Genomic DNA, 18,398 nt, shown 5'->3' on the forward strand with positions numbered 1-18,398 from the left:
TTTATACAAAAAAAAAAAAAAAAAATTATGTTTATGAATTGTAAAATTTACTTGTCCATCAACAATTTTTTTTTTTTTTTTGCATGATGGCTAGCATACAAAATTTTTGTGATGATTGACACAAATTTGTGTGTGTGTGTGTGTGTGTGTTGCTAACATGACACGAGAAAATGAATGACATGCAAAAATTTTGTTTTTCTCCTATTTCTCAAATCTCTATATACGATTATTTTAAAAGCTTAAATTTGAACTTTTTAATTATTAAAAAAATGGGTTGAGGGCGCATAATTTTCTTTTTTAAATTCGCTGGCTGACTACTCAGAAATAAAAAAGAGAGAAATTCGGATTCTCTATGATAATTAAAAACATGAAATTTTAAATTGAATTACGAATCTTAATTAAAACAATCATTTTTAGCAAAGCTATAATGAAGTGAATCAAATTCTATTTTTTTTTCTAGCCGACTTGATTTTGGATAAACTAAAAAAATTAGATTATCTTAGAACCCAAAAAAGAGGCAATAAATTAGTAATTAATAAAGCTAACCGATATGATTCATCGATCTGGATTGATTGATTTGAAACCAATACAACGCATCCTTATCGCTGATTTGTTGGAAAGAATCCCACAAAAGATCTTTTGATAATTTTTTATCCATAGAAATTTTAAAATAAGATGTACAAAAATAAAAATAGTATCTTGATTCCAACACATTTAAAAAGATCGGATTCAATACTCTTGAGCCAATAGCTTTTTATTTAAAACCCACATATACAAAAAATTTGATATTGCAGAAAATCAACCAGTTAGTTAATGGATCGAGATCACTATTTGCGATTCATTAATTTTTTTTTTTTTTAAACTGCAAAGATGTAGAAAATTTGCAAAGAAATAATAATGAATTGGGATCACTTTTTCCGATCCATTAATTAGTTTTAAGGGGTTGATTTTATCAAATTCTTTGTATCGTCAGAGTTTTTTTTTAAATAGTACTAAATCGGAATCTTTGAGTTCAATCCAAAAGTTTAAATTGGGATCATAGATCTCTAATATTTTTAAATTCTAAGTATGTTCAAATCAAAATATTTTTTATTTACGTACATCTTATTTTAATAATGAGAAGGGATCCAATTACATCCTTTTTTAGTGACACCGAATTATACTCTTCATTTTCAAAGTTTACAAAGTCCAAACAGTCGATCCAAATTGTTCAACTTGTTGGATATGTTAAAATGTGCTTGCATATCAAATTTTACATTTTTTTACTATTTATTAAGTATTTAACAAAATCGTTATATTCAGACTGTTGAATTTTTGTACCCATCTTAATAAATAGTAAAAAAATTCAGAAAAATATAAAATTTGATCTGCAAGCACATTTTAACATATCCAACAAGTTGAACAGTTTGAATCGACTATTTAGACTTTGTAAATATAAAATGTAATCCGGTGTCACTAAAAAAGAGTGTAATCAGACCCCTCTTCTTTAATAATTTGTATTAGTAAAAAATTCAAAAAATTTGTATTAGTAAAAAATTCAAAAGACCTTTTGGTCGAATCATTGAGTGATTGGTTGGGAATTGAAGTAAATGAGATGCATAGTAAAGTGTGCCTTGAATCAACAAGTTTATTCAATTCAATTATACAAAGATAAGGGTCAAGGGATGATGGAGAAATTTCAATTGGTCAGATTTGATTTGACTATAGGTCTTTTGGAAAGTTGCATCTAGACTATAGTGTTTTATCATATTTGGAATTTAACCCTAGCCCCTTTTCATATCTAGGAAATATAAAGAAATACTAATGCTTTAACTTTTTAAAAAAAAAATACCCTAATGTTTATCAAGATGAGAGCAACTTTTTTCAATTTTCTTATTAGTGTTGTTGATGGTTCATGAAATCTTGTTAATTAATTAAATATCATTATATTATCAATTTAACAAGTGTCACGATCGGATGAAGAATAATAAGTATGGCTATTTTTTTCATATATAGTCTGGGGTGAATCTATGTGTATGTCAGGGGGTGCTAAGTCACCCCCATAATTATAATTTAGTGCTTGTGAGGTTGTGTTCAGTTTCCAATTACCACATTTTTTTTGTCTTTTCACATATTATGTATTTTATATTTTTAGCCTCTCTATTTAAATTTTCTAGTGCTAATGCTCATCAGAAGTGAGAGAAACTTTTTTTTAAAAAAAATTGTCAGTGTTGTTGATGGTCCATAAAATATTGTTAATTAATTAACTATCATTAGATTATCAATTTAACAAGTGTCGAAATGGAGTAAGGATAATAAGTAGGACTACTTTTTTCATATCTAACTAGGAAATAAAAAATAAGCTAATTATCATCAAAATGAGAGCAACTTTTGTTAAAATTTTCTTGTCAGTGTTGTTGATGGTCCATGAAATCTTGTTAATTAATTAACTAGCATTAGATTATCAATTTAACAAGTGTCATTGCAAAGGAAGAATAATAAGTAGTGCTATTCTTTCATGTCAGAGGATGCTAATTCACTCTCATAATTTTAATTTTTTTAAGTATGTATATTAAAACTAAATTAACTCTTCGTTTTTGTAAAGTATTTATATAATTTAGTCCCCTTATAAATTAACAAATATGTGATTGCAGCCTGGTGGTTAGAGTTCCACTTAGTATTTTGTGAGATCTTGGATTCAATTCCAAATTACAACATTTGTTTGCCTTTTCATATACTATGAATTATATATTTTTGACCCTCTATTCAAATTTATTTAGTTATACTCCTGCATCTAGCTAGGAAATAAAAATATATGCTAATGCTCATCAAAGTGAGAGCATTTTTTTTTATTTTCTTGTTAGTGTTGTTTGATAGGGGTCCATGGAATCTTATTAATTAATTAACTATCATTATATTATCAATTTAACTATCATTAGATTATCCTCCCAGGTACCTGATTCAACACAATTGAAACGGACGGCCCAGATTTACTCTCAGCTGATTCTTTCTCGAAATGGCGCAGTGGCAATATTATTTGTGCTTTGAGATTCGTGCCAAGTTAATAAAAAAAAACAATTTTGAGCCGTCCAATTCAATTGTACTCAGTCCGGTAACTTGAGAGGATGTAAATTCAATAAGTAGGGCTACTTTTTTCGAAAATAAATCTGCTGTAATTCTTGGAGAATTTCAGGACCCTGTAATTTCGATCTCAATCATTGGTCTTTCTCGAGATGTGTGTATGAAAACTTACTTTTTTATAATGTTTTTGAGATCTGTGCACAAAAAAAATTAACAGTTGATATTGGAATTTTAGGATCATGTAATTCCTCTCAGAATTACAGCAGATTTGAACTCACTTTTTTCATATCTAACTAGGAAATGAAAAAAATATGCTAATGCTCGTCAAAATTATGAGGGCAACTTTTTTAATTTCTTGTTAGTGTTTTTGATTTGGGTTCATGAGTCTTATTAATTAATTAACTATTATTAGATTATCAATTTAACAAGTATCACGGCCAAATGAATTATTTTAAATATTAAGTATATTTTAATTATTATTTTTACGAGTAACATAAAAATAAAGCATATTTTGACAAAAAGTTTTAGAGATTGACAAATTTTATAATTTTGTGAAGCTTAAATATATTTTCATTTTTTTTAGAGAAAGAACATAAAACTAAAAATATACTTTTATAAATTTTTTTAAAAGAACATAAAACTAAAAGTATATTTTTTTTTAAGTAAAAAATCATCAAGTATTTATCTGCGACTCCACTTGACTTCATCTCTAATTAATAAGTGTTCATATCTGCCGAAATTTTTTATTTATGCCATCTTAAAAAATGATAAACCAAATAACTATAATTTATGAGTATTTTCATTTTCACCACGATCTCAAATTGAAACTGCGGATAAAAATTGAGTATCAGTCTGTAAGGTTTGCATGCGTTAAGCTGTCCTCAGTTTGAAACTGTGGACACCCAGTGTCTATCCGCAATTTCAAGCTGAGAATACGAAGAAAATAAATTTCTCAGAAATCATAATTATTTGATTTAACCTTTTTTTTAAGATAATATAAATAAAAATGTGGGTCATTTCTGACTCTACTTGATTCCACCTCTAAAAAATTGCATTAGTGTTGCACATATGTATAATAAAAAATTTCAATACTTCCAAAAAAAAATGTTGGATATAATATATGAATAAATAAATAAATAAATAAATAAAAAGTTGGTAATGATTTTGCAAAATTCACATGGGAATAATAGAAAGGGGGGACCAATGGAGCAAAAGAGGATCCAATCTATTATTAAAAAGCAAAAGAGTGGGGTGGGGACTACTGGAGAGGAGATGTGGGTATAATTGTTTTGTGGGGCGGTCGAAAAGACTGGAGGAGTCCGGTTGATGGGTCGCATCGTAACAAAGAAGAGGCAATGAGATATTTGATCAGATAACTATGACAAAAAGAGAGATAATGGAAGAGAGAGACTGAGAAAGAGAAATTGAAAACACCCACCGCTATGCACACTTCAACTTTTTTTCCTTTGTAAATTCGCTGTGACACTTGTGAACTTAGGTTGCTAGGCAGCTGTGAAGGAAGAGGGAACACCTTTAACCGGATAAAACAAAATTTTATGTCTATTATATATAATACAAAATTTGATGTCTATTTAATATCCTTGTAATTATTATAACAAATAATTTTTCCTATCCGGATTTCGAACTCATGTATGTATATAATACAAACTTTGTTTTGAGATTTATGCTAGAATTAAAGAACGATTTGAATTCAATATATAATTCTACCTTTGATACTTAGGGAATGTGAATTCGGGGCCGGTCCAGTAGATTTTGGTTTGATGGCATAAGATGGAGTCGTTCGGTCTGCATTAGGATTTTGTGTAAACTTGATTAGCTCGAATGTTAAAGTTGTTTGCATAAATTTTGATATAGATTAGATGGCTATGACTGAGTATCGAATGGGATCAAGTTTACATGAATTTTGATACGGATCAGACAATTCCTCTTTGACCGAGTATCGAAATCATTTTAGGGGTGCTCATCGGGTCCGGTTTAATTAGTTTTAAACCGAATTGAGAAAGTTCGTTTTAAATGGTTCATTTTTTTCAGTTAAATGGATCAATATGTTTATTTTTTAAAACTGGTTTAGACCAAATCGACTGAAATTTTTAAACCCATCACTACACGAATCAAACATTTACAAAAAAAATGCAATATAATGTATATTGTTTGCTTCAATTAAAAACCAGTTAAACAAAACCAAACAAAAAAAATTAAATTTATCTTTGAAAAATTCGAAAAAGTAACAAAAAAATGTTTATTTTTATGATTAATATAATATTTCATTTTAACCGAACAAACCGGAGTATGTAATTTCGATTTGTTCAGTTCGATTCTTATTCTATTTCAGTTCGGTTTGGTTTAATTTTTTAAAAACGAATAAAATTTTGTTTGTCTATTTTAATTTGGTTTGGATCGAACCAAACCGATGAACAATGCTAGACATTGAACCAAATTTGATCTGATACCCTAATCACCCCTCCTTTTCTAGAGCTGGGTCCATATTCTTTGCATAATTTAAAAACTTAATTATCCGATCAGAATTCAAACTAATTCTGTTTAAATTAGAAATTTATGAAATCTCTTTAAAAAATTTATGAATATGAATACGATAACTAAAAAGTGAAAATATTTTATCTTCCCATTAAAAGTAATCACTTAACAATTTGATTAATAAAAAGTATTTACGAACAATCAATTGTTATTAAAATTAAAATGATCAATTTATTATTTTTCTGAAACAATCTCGAGTACATTTTGGTCATTTGAAATTGGATATTCTGACTGAGAAAAAAAAATATAATGACAATCAAGAACAAAATAAATGTCTTTAAGGGCGTGTTCGGTTGCTAAGCGGTAATGGGAATGGGTTTGGGTTTGGATCCAATTTGAATGATCAAAACACTATTTGCGTGGGAAAAAAAAATTCACTATGAGTGAATTTTCTTTTTCCCGCGGACAAAGTGGCACGCCGAACACGCCCTAATTTAGTTGAGAGAAGGATATATAGATCATTTTAATTTTAAAATAAAATTATTAATTGATTAAATAAAGAAAGGTATGAAATAGATCATGCTTACTTTTAACGTGAAAATCGGATACTTTGATGTTTTGATTAAAAAGTTGCAATAATTACAGTTTTGATAGGGATATATATAAGATGTTTTGATTTAAATATTTGAGTTGGGAAAGGTATTAAATTCGGATTGAATCGGATTAGGTTTATCTAAAAAATAATATTGTATGGATTATTTATTTTTATTTTTTTGAAGCATAAATTTTAGGTTCATGTTTTTTATTTAAACAATAATATGATTATATATAGTGGCGCTGTCACTGATAATAATTCTAACAACAATAATAACTTAGAATAAGTAAGAGCATATGCATTCCAGCAACTTAAATAAGTTTTTAAATAACTGTCAATCACTTTTTAGAAATTAAAGTCTCTAAAATTTCTAACTCTCACATTTATATTAATTTCAGAGTTTTAATTAAGTCACATCAGAAACAAATTAAAAAGGAGAAACCATTTGAGTCAATTATTTGACAGCATAGAGTTTATAAACAATTCATTCATAAAAAAACTTTACTCATAATTTCTAAAATAAAAAGTTCTTCTACATTTTTTAAATTGAATTATAAATTGCCGCATCAAATTAAAAACTTTTAGATGCTCTAATACATCTGAATTAATTAACTCTTTTTAAATCAATCTTTATTTCAACATATTGTATCATAGTTTATTTATATTTGGCTTCAATTCAAGAATAAACTCGGAAGATTCAGCACTTTTTTATATACATTTCTTTCTTTCTTCTTCTATCTCATATTCTCTGTCACAATCTCCTTGAATTTCACCTTTATTATAAGATGAGTTTGCTTGGCCAACTTCTCATCTACCATCTGTTCTAGCTTGCTATCCATCTCACTGACACGTTTCAATTGGTTTATAAATTCTTTAAGCTTTCTAAGATGCCTTCAATGTATTTGATTTTGACCTTCTTTTTTGGATGGATAATATGATTTGTCATTTACCAATAAGATAGAAGTGGCGAATCAACATAAAATATACCTTTTTTTTTATGGAAATAAAATCATTACTGGTTGGATTTTATTTCTAATTTATCTTAACTTATTTGGTACAAAGAGTTTTGTTGTTGTTGTTGTTATCGTATAAGTTTGATTGTGTAATTAAATGAAACGTAGATATTATAACATTTTAATCTTTATTTGTAAAGAAATTGTTAATATACTTGAGTGAGATTGTGGTTATTTGAATATTACAAATTAACTCGTGCTATAAACTCATATATTTATTTTTAAAGTTCAAGCAGTTGATCTGAACCGTTAAAAATGATCTTCATATGAAAATGTGTATGGAGATAAAATTTTACAAATTTTAAATTTCTTTTACTATTTTTTAAGATTAAAAAATCACTATTATCGAATGATTCATAATTTTTGGATTCAATAACTTTGTATCGATCGATATAATAAAAAAGTTTCTAAAAGTGTATGTATATAAAATTTTTGTAAGTACATTTATATATATATAAATATAAATTATATTGAGAAATTTGAGTCGATTGTTTCGACTTTAAAATCAGATATATGAGCTCATAGTACAAATTGATTCGTCATATATTATTATTAAATCACTCAACATAATTATGATTTTAATATAAAAATTATGAATAGTTATTAAGTTAGTAATATGTCTCGAATATCATATTAATCTTTAGAAAATATATTTTTTTTTTACTATTTATTAAGTATTTTACAAAATTATTGATTTCATACTATTAAATTTTTGTACGTATCTTCATAAATAATAAAATAATTTAAAAAATATAAAATTTAATTTGCATGCATATTTTAATATATCCATTATGTTAAACAGTTTGGATCGATTGAAACAATTGATTCTTAAACCCAATTAATGTTTGCATCCTCTGCTTTAACGCACCGTTTGAGTTTAGATTCGGACTGTCCGATCATATATAATTCGGACCAAATTAGCCCACATCCGTAATGTATAGAGCTCTTTAATATTCATGCAGATATAAATCAAACGGTCCGGATCTAAACTCAAAATTTGAGTTAACTCAGAGATACGAATCCATAATTCGACCCGATAACCAAGCTGCATTATTCCCAGTACCCCACTGGTCAGGGAGTCCTTATCCTGTAAGGTAACATAATATTTGAGTTTAGATCAGGACCGTCAGATCAGATCCTGGAAAAAATCCGGTCCGAGGTGGATTGCACAGCCTCACTTTAATGTTCGTGCGAAAAGATCAAACAGTTCGGACCTAAACTCAAAATTTCTGTTAACTCAGATGAAATGAATTCATTGGACAGGTTCGTCTCTTCAGTCTCCTCTATTCACTAATTCCATCAGAAAACAACAGAAAGAATTTAGTGTTTGGATCTTTGACCATTGCTCCAAAATCAAAGATCTGACCTCTCAGATTTTGCGGATTTGAAGAAAAGAGGGAGAGAGAAGAGTCGATCTCCTCCTCTCCTCCTTCTCGATGGGTGGATTCAAGGAACATCTTAGGCTTGGAATTATCGCGATTTTGACGGTTTTAGGAGTGCTTCTTGCTCTCAATCAACTGCTGAAACCAGTGCCTAATGGCTGTGCGATGACATACATGTATCCGACCTATATACCAATTGCTACACCAGCTAATGTTTCTTCAGAGAAATATGGTTTGTTCTTGTACCATGAAGGGTGGCAGCAGATCGATTTTGCACATCATTTGAAGATGCTTAGTGGAGTGCCCGTTTTGTTCATACCTGGTAATGGAGGCAGCTACAAGCAGGTAGATGAAACCTTTTGATTTACCAGAAAGCAACTGGAATCCACCAAGTACCAGAAAGCAAAATATTACCAGTATTTACCAGTTTATGATTTTAAATATTATAATCAGATTTTCTGATTATTTAGCAAGTGGAACCTACCAAGTACCAGGAAGCAAAATATTACCAGTATTTACCAGTTTTTGATTTTGAGCACTTTCTAATCAGATTTTCTGATTATTTAATTGGCCATTATTAATTTTGATATTTTGTAGGTACGCTCTCTGGCTTCTGAGTCATTCCGGGCATACCAAGGGGGCCCACTGGAACCAACATTCTATCAGGAAGCATCATTTATTGAATCAGACGGGTCGGCAGAACTTAGGTTACCAAATCAGTACAGCCGAATGTTAAATTGGTTTGCTGTTGATCTAGAAGGGGAACACTCAGCTATGGACGGCCGTATACTTGAAGAGCACACAGAATATGTAGTCTACTCTATTCACCGTGTATGTATCCTCCTCCTGATATGGTACCTGTACCACTACTTTAATGATTATGGTATAATGTAAGGGATGCTGGTATGAATTAAGACTATATTCCAGAACAAAGATCAGTTAGGGTTAGTTGGAGAAAACTGGGCCTTTGTTTAACAAATTGTACTTTCTATTACCAAATTCGTGCATTTCCATACTGATTGATTAGTCCTTTGTTGCAACTTGCTAGTTTTGTTCGGGTGCAGTGATACAAAAGGGTATTTTGTATTGGTGTTAATTTGGCTATGCTTTAGTTTTTCTTTATCAGCACCAAAAATCGCTAAAACTACATAGTTGGTTTTGAGTTGGTACAAGGGAAACATTGGGTACCATAGTACACATGGTACATTGGACCAAAAAAGCCAACACAAATAAAAAGTTGGAATATTGGTCAAAGAACGTGTAACAGGCTAGTTATGTGAATTTAACCATGGTACTAATTAAAAGGGTACTACTGTACTAGAGTAAAAAGGCCATATATAGTTGAGAAAGGTAAACTTGGGGCAGTTTGCCTATGCTTTCTTGTTTGATATTGACATGTATTTTCCATAATTGGAGTGAGGCTACGGTTCGATGCATAGCACACTTTGGTCTGTACTATGGATTCATACCTTCATTTGCAAAGTCTAATTCGTGCATTTCCATACTGGGCCTTTGTTTAACAAATTGTACTTTCTATTACCAAATTCGTGCATTTCCATACTGATTGATTAGTCCTTTGTTGCAACTTGCTAATTTTGTTCGGGTGCAGTGATACAAAAGGGTATTTTGTATTGGTGTTAATTTGGCTATGCTTTAGTTTTTCTTTATCAGCACCAAAAATCGCTAAAACTACATAGTTGGTTTTGAGTTGGTACAAGGGAAACATTGGGTACCATAGTACACATGGTACATTGGACCAAAAAAGCCAACACAAATAAAAAGTTGGAATATTGGTCAAAGAACGTGTAACAGGCTAGTTATGTGAATTTAACCATGGTACTAATTAAAAGGGTACTACTGTACTAGAGTAAAAAGGCCATATATAGTTGAGAAAGGTGCACTTGGGGCAGTTTGCCTATGCTTTCTTGTTTGATATTGACATGTATTTTCCATAATTGGAGTGAGGCTATGGTTCGATGCATAGCACACTTTGGTCTGTACTATGGATTCATACCTTCATTTGCAAAGTCTAATTGTCTTTCCGTATCGTTCATCATGATCTTCATGTGAAAATGTACCTGGAGACTAAATTTTACATTTTTTAGAATTTTTTTACTATTTTTTAGATAGGTAGAAAATCACTATTTGTGAATGGTCTAGAATATTTTGATCAAGTGATTGTGTACCTATTTAAAAATATAGTAAAAAAAAATCGTAAAAAAATGTAAAATTTGGCATCCAAGCACATTTTCATATGGAGATCATGTTGAGCAGAACGGATTGACTATTTGAACTTTGAAAATTGAGATATGCATCCATAGCACAGACTAAAGTGCACTATGCATAGTACCATAGCCTTGGTCAACTGTTGCCTATGGTGGCTAATGTTGGTCAAACCATTTTTTTACTGTAGATATTGGATCAGTACAAGGAATCACATGAATTACGAATAAAAGATGGTTTGAAAGAGTCGGCTGATGCATTGCCAACTAGTGTAATACTTGTGGGCCACTCAATGGGAGGTTTTGTTGCTCGGGCTGCCCTTATCCATCCTCACCTCCGCAAGGCTGCTGTTGAGACCATTCTTACTCTCTCTAGCCCCCACCAGTAATCTCTCTCAGCAATTTTTCTTTATACAGTAAATGATCTCAAATGAATTCGTATGAAATTTTTCTCAAGTTATTTGACTTGAATTTGCATGACAGATACCCTCCAGTGGCTTTGCAACCATCTCTGGGTCATTTCTTTTCACACGTAAATGGAGAATGGAAGAAGGGTTATAATACTGACAAGTCACATGATATCCTTTCTGCTGCTGGTACCAGGCTCTCTAATGTGATTGTAGTCTCCATAGCTGGAGGCATTAATGATTATCAGGTTTTGTTTATCTCCCTATCTTTTCTTCGAGTTTTTTTGTTTTGCAGTTTTGCGTGTCACATACTTTTTCTTTCTTGATGTGGAATTTCTTTGTTCTATTTGAACCTTTAGATAGTATTATTTGTGATTCCAGAAAATCACAGGAATACCATTTTCATATGTACCACTCTCTTGAGAATGGTTAAATGGAATTTTCACCATCGCTATAAGGTCTCATTTGATAATATGGAAAATGATAATCTCGTGTGCTATATGTAAATGCATTTTTCTAATATGATAGTTTGCAAGATGTAAATGCATTTTTCTAATATGATCTTGGATTCTCGAATTGAATTCAACTTTTTAGGTACGGTCGACATTAACCTCATTAGATGGGATAGTACCTCCTACCCATGGGTTGACACTTGGCAGCTCTGGAATGAATAACGTCTGGTTGTCAATGGAGCACCAAACTATTCTCTGGTGTAATCAACTAGTGGTTCAGGTAAAGTAAAAATATAAAAGACAAATAGTGGAGATAATATAAGGTCTAATATTTTTTTTTAAGGAATAGTCTCCATTATCAATTAAAGTAATTGTGAATTTGAACCATCTGTGCCTTTGTTTTATAATTCCACTAGTGTGGCTTTTGATCCAAAAATTTTCCTGGTTAGATTTTAAAGAACACAACTTTGATGGTTACTATTTCAGTAATTTCCAAAAGTGGATGTGTGCCCTTTAGTGCAAATAATAAGACTTCATCCTAAAGTGTTTTTTCTGTAGACTGCCTGTCTTTTCATATAATTTTATCATTTTGCACTGACAACTTTTGTTTTGGTTTTATCTATATGTATGTATAGGTTTCACACACACTCCTTAGCATAATAGACCCTGTAATTGGACGGCCTTTCTCAAGCACGAAAAAAAGGCTTTCGGTTTTCTCTAAGATGCTTGAAAGTGCAACATCACAAGCTCTCAGCTTGACAAGGCCTTCTGATTATGTGCACATGGGTATGCAGTTAAAAAATGTACTTGTAACTGCCTGGTACCATTATTTTTATACTGGGAATGCATTTCATACATACTGGGAAATAGCATATTCAGAAATATCCTCTTATTAAGAAAGAATGGGAACTCTGTCTAAGAAGTAGCTAACTTTCTTTGCAGGGTCTCAAGAAAAGGATCTATTCTCTTGTCCAGCAACTGTACAGTGGGCCCAGGATGAACTTGACAAAGATCTCTATATAAAGTCGAATGTAGTTACTGTTTTATCCATGGATGGAAGGAGACGGTGGCTTGATATTAAAGAACTTGTAATTTTTTTTAACAAATTTTTCCTTATGGTACCATACCCTTGCCAGACCAGAATCAGCATAACCATGGAATTGTTTGAGCTCAATTGGTATATAAAGTAAAACACCATCACTGTACTGACACGTCTGGTTTCAAATTGATCAAGCTATTAACTATATTGTAGGGATCAGGTGGGAGGGATCATTTTGTACTTGTAACAAATCTGGCTCCGTGTACTGGAGTTAGGGTTCACCTATGGCCTGGAAAGCTCAACTCTTCACGTGTAAGCGAGGTACCTGGTAGTAAGAGAATAATTGAAGTTACTAGAAAGATGATACCCATTCCTGCTGGTGCCGCCCCAAGACAGGTTTGTTTCATAGTTTTTTTAATTTTTATTATAAATATTTTTGTCAAACCACAAACATCTCCAATATATTTATGTCAGATCACATCCCGCTTTACTAAATTGAATCTCAATTATAGTTTCCATGCAATTCTGATATAGGTAATTACTTGGCTATGAAACCTGGTGGCATTTGAATTAACTACTATTGCTTTGTTACCAGCTTAATAAACTAATTGCTCTGCCTTAAGTTCATAGGAAAACATGCCTTTTATTTTATATTGTTAAAAAGAGGTTAATTTAATGACTGATAGGTGGAGCCAGGAAGCCAAATGGAGCAGGCTGCACCATCTTCATTTATACTCCTGAAACCTGATGAGTTGAGTGGCTTTCATTACTTGACCATCTCGGTTGCACCTCGTCCGGTAATTTCTTTCTTCTTTTCCTTGAATGGCTATCACATAATCAAATTAACTTCTCTTTTGTCTTCCTTAATTTAAGTTTTATTTTTAACTGAAGCCTAATGGTAAGTTCAGGTCCTCATTTTTTAATTAATAATTAAGATAAGTTGGTCTGAGCTGCCCTACCAGTGGTGAAAGAAGGTGGCTCAGCTCACACGATTGCGAGCTTTACTGAATTTTCAAATTTGGTTATTTTTGGAATTAAATATACCTTGTATAATTTTATTTCTTTGAATTAATATTGAATTATGATAAATTCTCAAATTCGCTAAAGTTTTAGGTTCCAGACTATTTCAGGTAGACCTCCCCCAGCAGCTTCAATGGCAGTTGGTCAATTTTTCAACCCGAAGGAAGGTGAAAGAAACTTTTCTCCGGCCATGCTCCTTCATTCAAGCTATATTCCAAAGGTTCTATACCCTTAAGTAGCATCTCTCAGATATTTCAGGGTTAATTGTATTGAATGCTCATCGCAACCCTAAAGTATATTGTTGCTTTTAGGACATAAATTTGGAGGAGGATCATGCACTTGTACAAAAAATGTCATTCTCTATAAGCCTTGGCCTTTTGCCGATGTCCTTGTCACTACAAACTACTGGCTGTGGGATTAAAGGTTCAACTGACAAGTCTGAAGAGGAGCAGAATAGTAAGTCTCTTTCTCTCTCTCTCTCTCTCCCCATACACACCTACCGGCAGGGCTAACATAACACAGCTCAAAATGGTACAAAGCTCTTCTAAAAAGATGCTATAGCACAATGGATTTTGTTCTACAAACTGTCGGTCAATGAAATAAGGTCTGTTCAACTAAAGAAAGGTTGGACCATATTTCAGGATGTTGTTTGCAAATTATTTCATAACGAAGTTAATTTCTTTTCAGTTTAACAGCATGCTCTTTTGAAAGTTAATGATACATTGGAAGCACAATATTTACACAGTACTCTCTGTCTCTGTCTCTCTCTCTCTCAAAATTTGTAGAGCTATGCAAATCTAGATGTTTTCCACCAGTCGTGTTAGCTTGGGATTCTGCATCAGACCTTCGTGTGATACCAAATGTATACTCTGAGACTATTGTGGTTGACTCCTCTCCTGCTCTTTGGGGTCTGGCCAAAGGTTCTGAGAAAACTAATGTGCTCCTATTGGTATCAACTCCTTCCTCCTTTCAATTGATGTATTTTCTTTTAGGTATCCCTATTAAGAACACAGTAAGCACAATACAGAAATCAATGCGATGCTTGTACAAAATGCTCAGCATGGTATTGTATTTGATTTGATATTTTATACCTGCTAAAGATGCAAATTACTCTCTCCAGGCAGATCCACATTGCTCCTATAGGGTTGGTGTTTCAGTTTCTATTTCAGCTGCAGCAAGTAGATTTCTCCTCTTATATTCTTCTCAGGTTATAATCTTGTTTATTTATTTATTTTTTGAATAATTTTTTTTTTGTTTATATTTCTGGTTTTTCTTTATTTTTAATATTGCATTGGAATTGTTTTTTTTTTTTTTTGTAAACTTTTTTTATTTCTTGGTGTTTATTGGGTCTATGATTGGAGTGGGTTGGAGGGAAGTTTCAGAAACCAAGTCCTTGCAGATGTTAAAAAAAAAAAAAGGGTAAAAGAAAAAAAAAATGAGATTTGTTGTTTGGAAAAAAAATTGGCTGGTACCAAACAAGAAGAGTATTGATCTGGTTGGAGTTTGGTTTTGTTACAAAAAAATCTTAAAAAAGTTTCTGTAGTTTGCCTAAATAACAAAAAGGTCCCATTTAACTCTCTTGAGGAGAACAATTAAAACTTTTTGAAGATCTTGAGCAGTAAAATGCAATTCTTAAATGCAATATTAAGTAATTATTTTTCTTTTTTGCAATATAGATTGTGGGATTCATGCTATCAATCATGTTCTTTGTTTTAATGCAACAAACCCATGCATGGGAGGTCGATGCATCAGTGCCTTCAGTTCTACATTCTCTAGAAATGAACCTCAGATTAAAAGCTTTTCTTCTTCTTTCATGCGTCCCAGTAATCCTCTGCGTATTGTACTCTTTTCTGGTGCCAGATCAGCTTTCTTCTGTAACAAGCTTTGTGTCCATCACCTTACTTTGTTATTTGGTTGCAAATGGGCTTGTGATTCTAGTGGTGTTTGTTTCCAAGTGGATTTTCTATTTGCTTGCTGTTTTACATGTGCTACTCAAAAGACGGTTAGTTTTATTTACTTGTTACTGAAAGAACATCAACTCTATAAAATTATTGCCCTTTGTTAAATGGACTCTTAGAAGTTATGAAAAGTATCCTGCTTTCATTGGTAGAAGAGTGGGTTTAGTACGTCAAAGTAAATGTGAAAACCTAAAACAATGCCCCCACCCCCTATAAAAAGCACCTATTGAGACAACAAAGCAACAATTACGTACTTGGCAGGTGAAATTAAAAAGACAACAAAGCAACAATTACGTACGTCAAAGTATCCATTAGCTTAACTTGCTTGCTTAAGCAAAGAAATTTAAAATAGTGCTTTTGTATAATTACGTACTTGGCAGGTGGCAAGCATGGGAAAGCACCTTCTCTTCTTCTTTTGTTATTCAGATACTTTGCTTTTCATCATCGTTTAATTCCACCAAGGTAATTAGAGCTTCTCTGTAGGCCAAATTGCGTATATATCCCACAATTTTTATGTTACATGTATATATCTACCAAAATTAGAGCAGCACAGTAAGAATATGTTGCTACCTTATCTGTGAGGGTAATGATGCCTCTTGAGTGTATAAATAAAAAATATGTACCTGGGTATTTTGTATAGAAGCTTTACCTATTCCAATTTTTATTTTTGCCATAGTAACATTCGAAATAGTAAAGTAATGATTACATACATGTTTATGTGAACTGATTAATCTGAAAATAGATCATGCAGATAATTAAAGGCAACACGAATGTTATTGTAGCACTAATTACGATTCCTCTAGTCTGCTTTGTTCATCCTGCTATTGGTCTCTCTATATTGCTGCTCTCTCATGCTATCCATGCACACTCTTCACTTTCTAGGTAACTTTTTTTGTTGTTGTTGTTGGGATCTAAGCATATCCCACAAGTGCAATCAAGCCTCAGTTATACTCAATTGAGCAAATTATTCTGGAATCAAGACTTGCACTCATAGTTAATCCTTCAATACATATTAGTTTCAACTGGTAAAGAATGGAGCTCAATGTGATAAGTATGGTATTTTAACCTATGCATAGTGCACTTTGGTTCGTACTATGGATGCATCTCCATTTTAAAATCCAAATAGTCAACCCGTTCTGCTCAACATGATCTCCATATGGAAATGTGTTTGGATGTCACATTTTATATTTTTTAGAATTTTTTTAATATTTTTTTAAATAGGTACAAAATTACTTGATCTAAAGATTCTAGACCATTCAAAATCAGTGATTTTCTACCTATCCAAAAAAATAGTAAACAAATTAAAAAAAGTGTAAATTTTGGCCTCCAAGTAGATTTTCATATGGAGATCATAATGAACGGTTTGGATCGACTATTTATACTTTGAAAATGAAGATATGGATCCGTAGTACGGATCAAAGTGCACTATGCATAGTACAGTAGCCTCACACTTAATATAATACTAATGTTGAGTTTTGCAATTAAGCAGTAACCCAATCTGGTGCAGATACTTTCAGTATGCTTTTTCTTATTTTTAAAATTTTAATTTAACATGCATATTTTAAATAATTTTGGCACTTGTAACAGTGTTTTGGCGGCTAACTTTCGCAGCCAATCTCAGAGAAAGGATTCCTGGTACGAGTCAAAATTGGAGAGCCCTACTCCAATATTTGATAAAAATAATACTTATAAAAGCACGTCAGAGCCTCTTTTACCAACTGATGAAAGCACTTCTCACAGCCCGACCTCTGCCAAGAGCTTCAGTGACAGCCAGTTAGAAACATTCAATTACCAGCATGGGGTTTTCATTTTGCATTTGTTTGCCACTCTCTTGTTTGTCCCATCCCTTGTAGCTTGGTTACAGGTAAGCCTCTCTCTATCTCTCCTGATCACACCGACCAAGTTGTGAAGAGATTGCATATTTTATCATCATTTTTTTATATCAAAGAGTTGTTAAATTTTTTGAACTTTTAAAAGTATACCACCAGAAAAAAATACTAAAAATAAATATATCAAGGAAAAGGGTAGTTTTGCAACCAATATGCGGTACTAACTAGAAGCATTTCTCATACTCAGCCTCAGTTCACATTTTATTTTGTGTTTTAGCCACTATTACCGTTACTAGGCCTTGACCTCACCTCAATTATGCAATTAAGCATTTAAACCAAATTAACAAAAATTACCCTAAATCAATCTCAAATGTGCAATTAAGCCTCAATTACATATTCATTTAATCCCCTTTGCGTGCATCAAAGAAATAACATTATCCTTGTGTTCTCTCTTTAATTTTTCCAGAGAATAGGTATGGGGCAAAACTTCCCCTGGTTTATCGACTCAGTTCTCTGCGTAGGTCTAATTTTACATGGGCTGTTCGGGTCAAAACCGAATGTAAACTACGTATCATTCTCCTTACCGGGTTTCCGGTCTAACGGGTGGGAACTCGAGCTCAGCCATATGTATCTAATAGCAGGTTATTATTCTTTCATGATTTCCATGGCTCTTGCACCATACAAGGCCTTCTACCCCTTGGCTTGGATTGGCATTGTTAGTTTTGTTTGTAGAATTATTGAAAGGAAAAAGTGGGATCCTAGTTCTAGAAAAAACAGGAAACATTCACATAAGCACTGAAATACTTTCGGTGGGTTTGTTTTGTATCGTTTTTATTATTTATTTATTCATTTTTTATGCACTTCAGGTGTGATGTCAGAGTTTGAGGATGTAGTCTTTTTCTTTTCAGGCATCTTTTGTTCACAA

The 18,398-nt window shown here is 32.0% G+C and overlaps 1 protein-coding gene across 3 annotated transcripts; it reads left to right on the top strand.

The window, feature by feature from the left end:
- Positions 1-8,470: 8,470 nt before the first annotated feature.
- Positions 8,471-18,398, top strand: LOC144545877 (phosphatidylinositol deacylase). Of its 3 annotated transcripts, none has more exons than XM_078294445.1 (18): positions 8,471-8,891; positions 9,144-9,377; positions 10,960-11,153; positions 11,252-11,423; positions 11,770-11,907; positions 12,263-12,413; positions 12,570-12,715; positions 12,880-13,062; positions 13,353-13,463; positions 13,787-13,906; positions 13,998-14,142; positions 14,472-14,635; positions 14,807-14,893; positions 15,363-15,688; positions 16,025-16,106; positions 16,387-16,526; positions 17,232-17,508; positions 17,940-18,398. In XM_078294445.1, exons 1-18 carry the CDS (start codon positions 8,601-8,603, stop codon positions 18,270-18,272), a joined length of 3,294 nt encoding a protein of 1,097 aa, XP_078150571.1. In that variant the 5' UTR covers positions 8,471-8,600; the 3' UTR covers positions 18,273-18,398. The 3 variants fall into 3 exon arrangements, with proteins under 3 accessions (XP_078150571.1, XP_078150572.1, XP_078150573.1); XM_078294446.1 differs by having other exon boundaries at positions 16,396-16,526; XM_078294447.1 differs by lacking the exon at positions 8,471-8,891 and having other exon boundaries at positions 9,275-9,400.

This window comes from Carex rostrata, chromosome 28, assembly GCF_964058835.1.
Source record: "Carex rostrata chromosome 28, lpCarRost1.2, whole genome shotgun sequence".
Taxonomy (NCBI): Eukaryota; Viridiplantae; Streptophyta; class Magnoliopsida; order Poales; family Cyperaceae; genus Carex; species Carex rostrata.

Bases quoted from the DNA above. Each gene is read 5' to 3' on its own strand.
- LOC144545877 (XM_078294445.1), top strand. From the start codon at position 8,601: ATGGGTGGATTCAAGGAACATCTTAGGCTTGGAATTATCGCGATTTTG. The intron at 8,892-9,143 runs GTAGATGAAACC...GATATTTTGTAG, and splicing joins ATGGAGGCAGCTACAAGCAG to GTACGCTCTCTGGCTTCTGA. The intron at 11,908-12,262 runs GTAAAGTAAAAA...ATGTATGTATAG, and splicing joins GTAATCAACTAGTGGTTCAG to GTTTCACACACACTCCTTAG.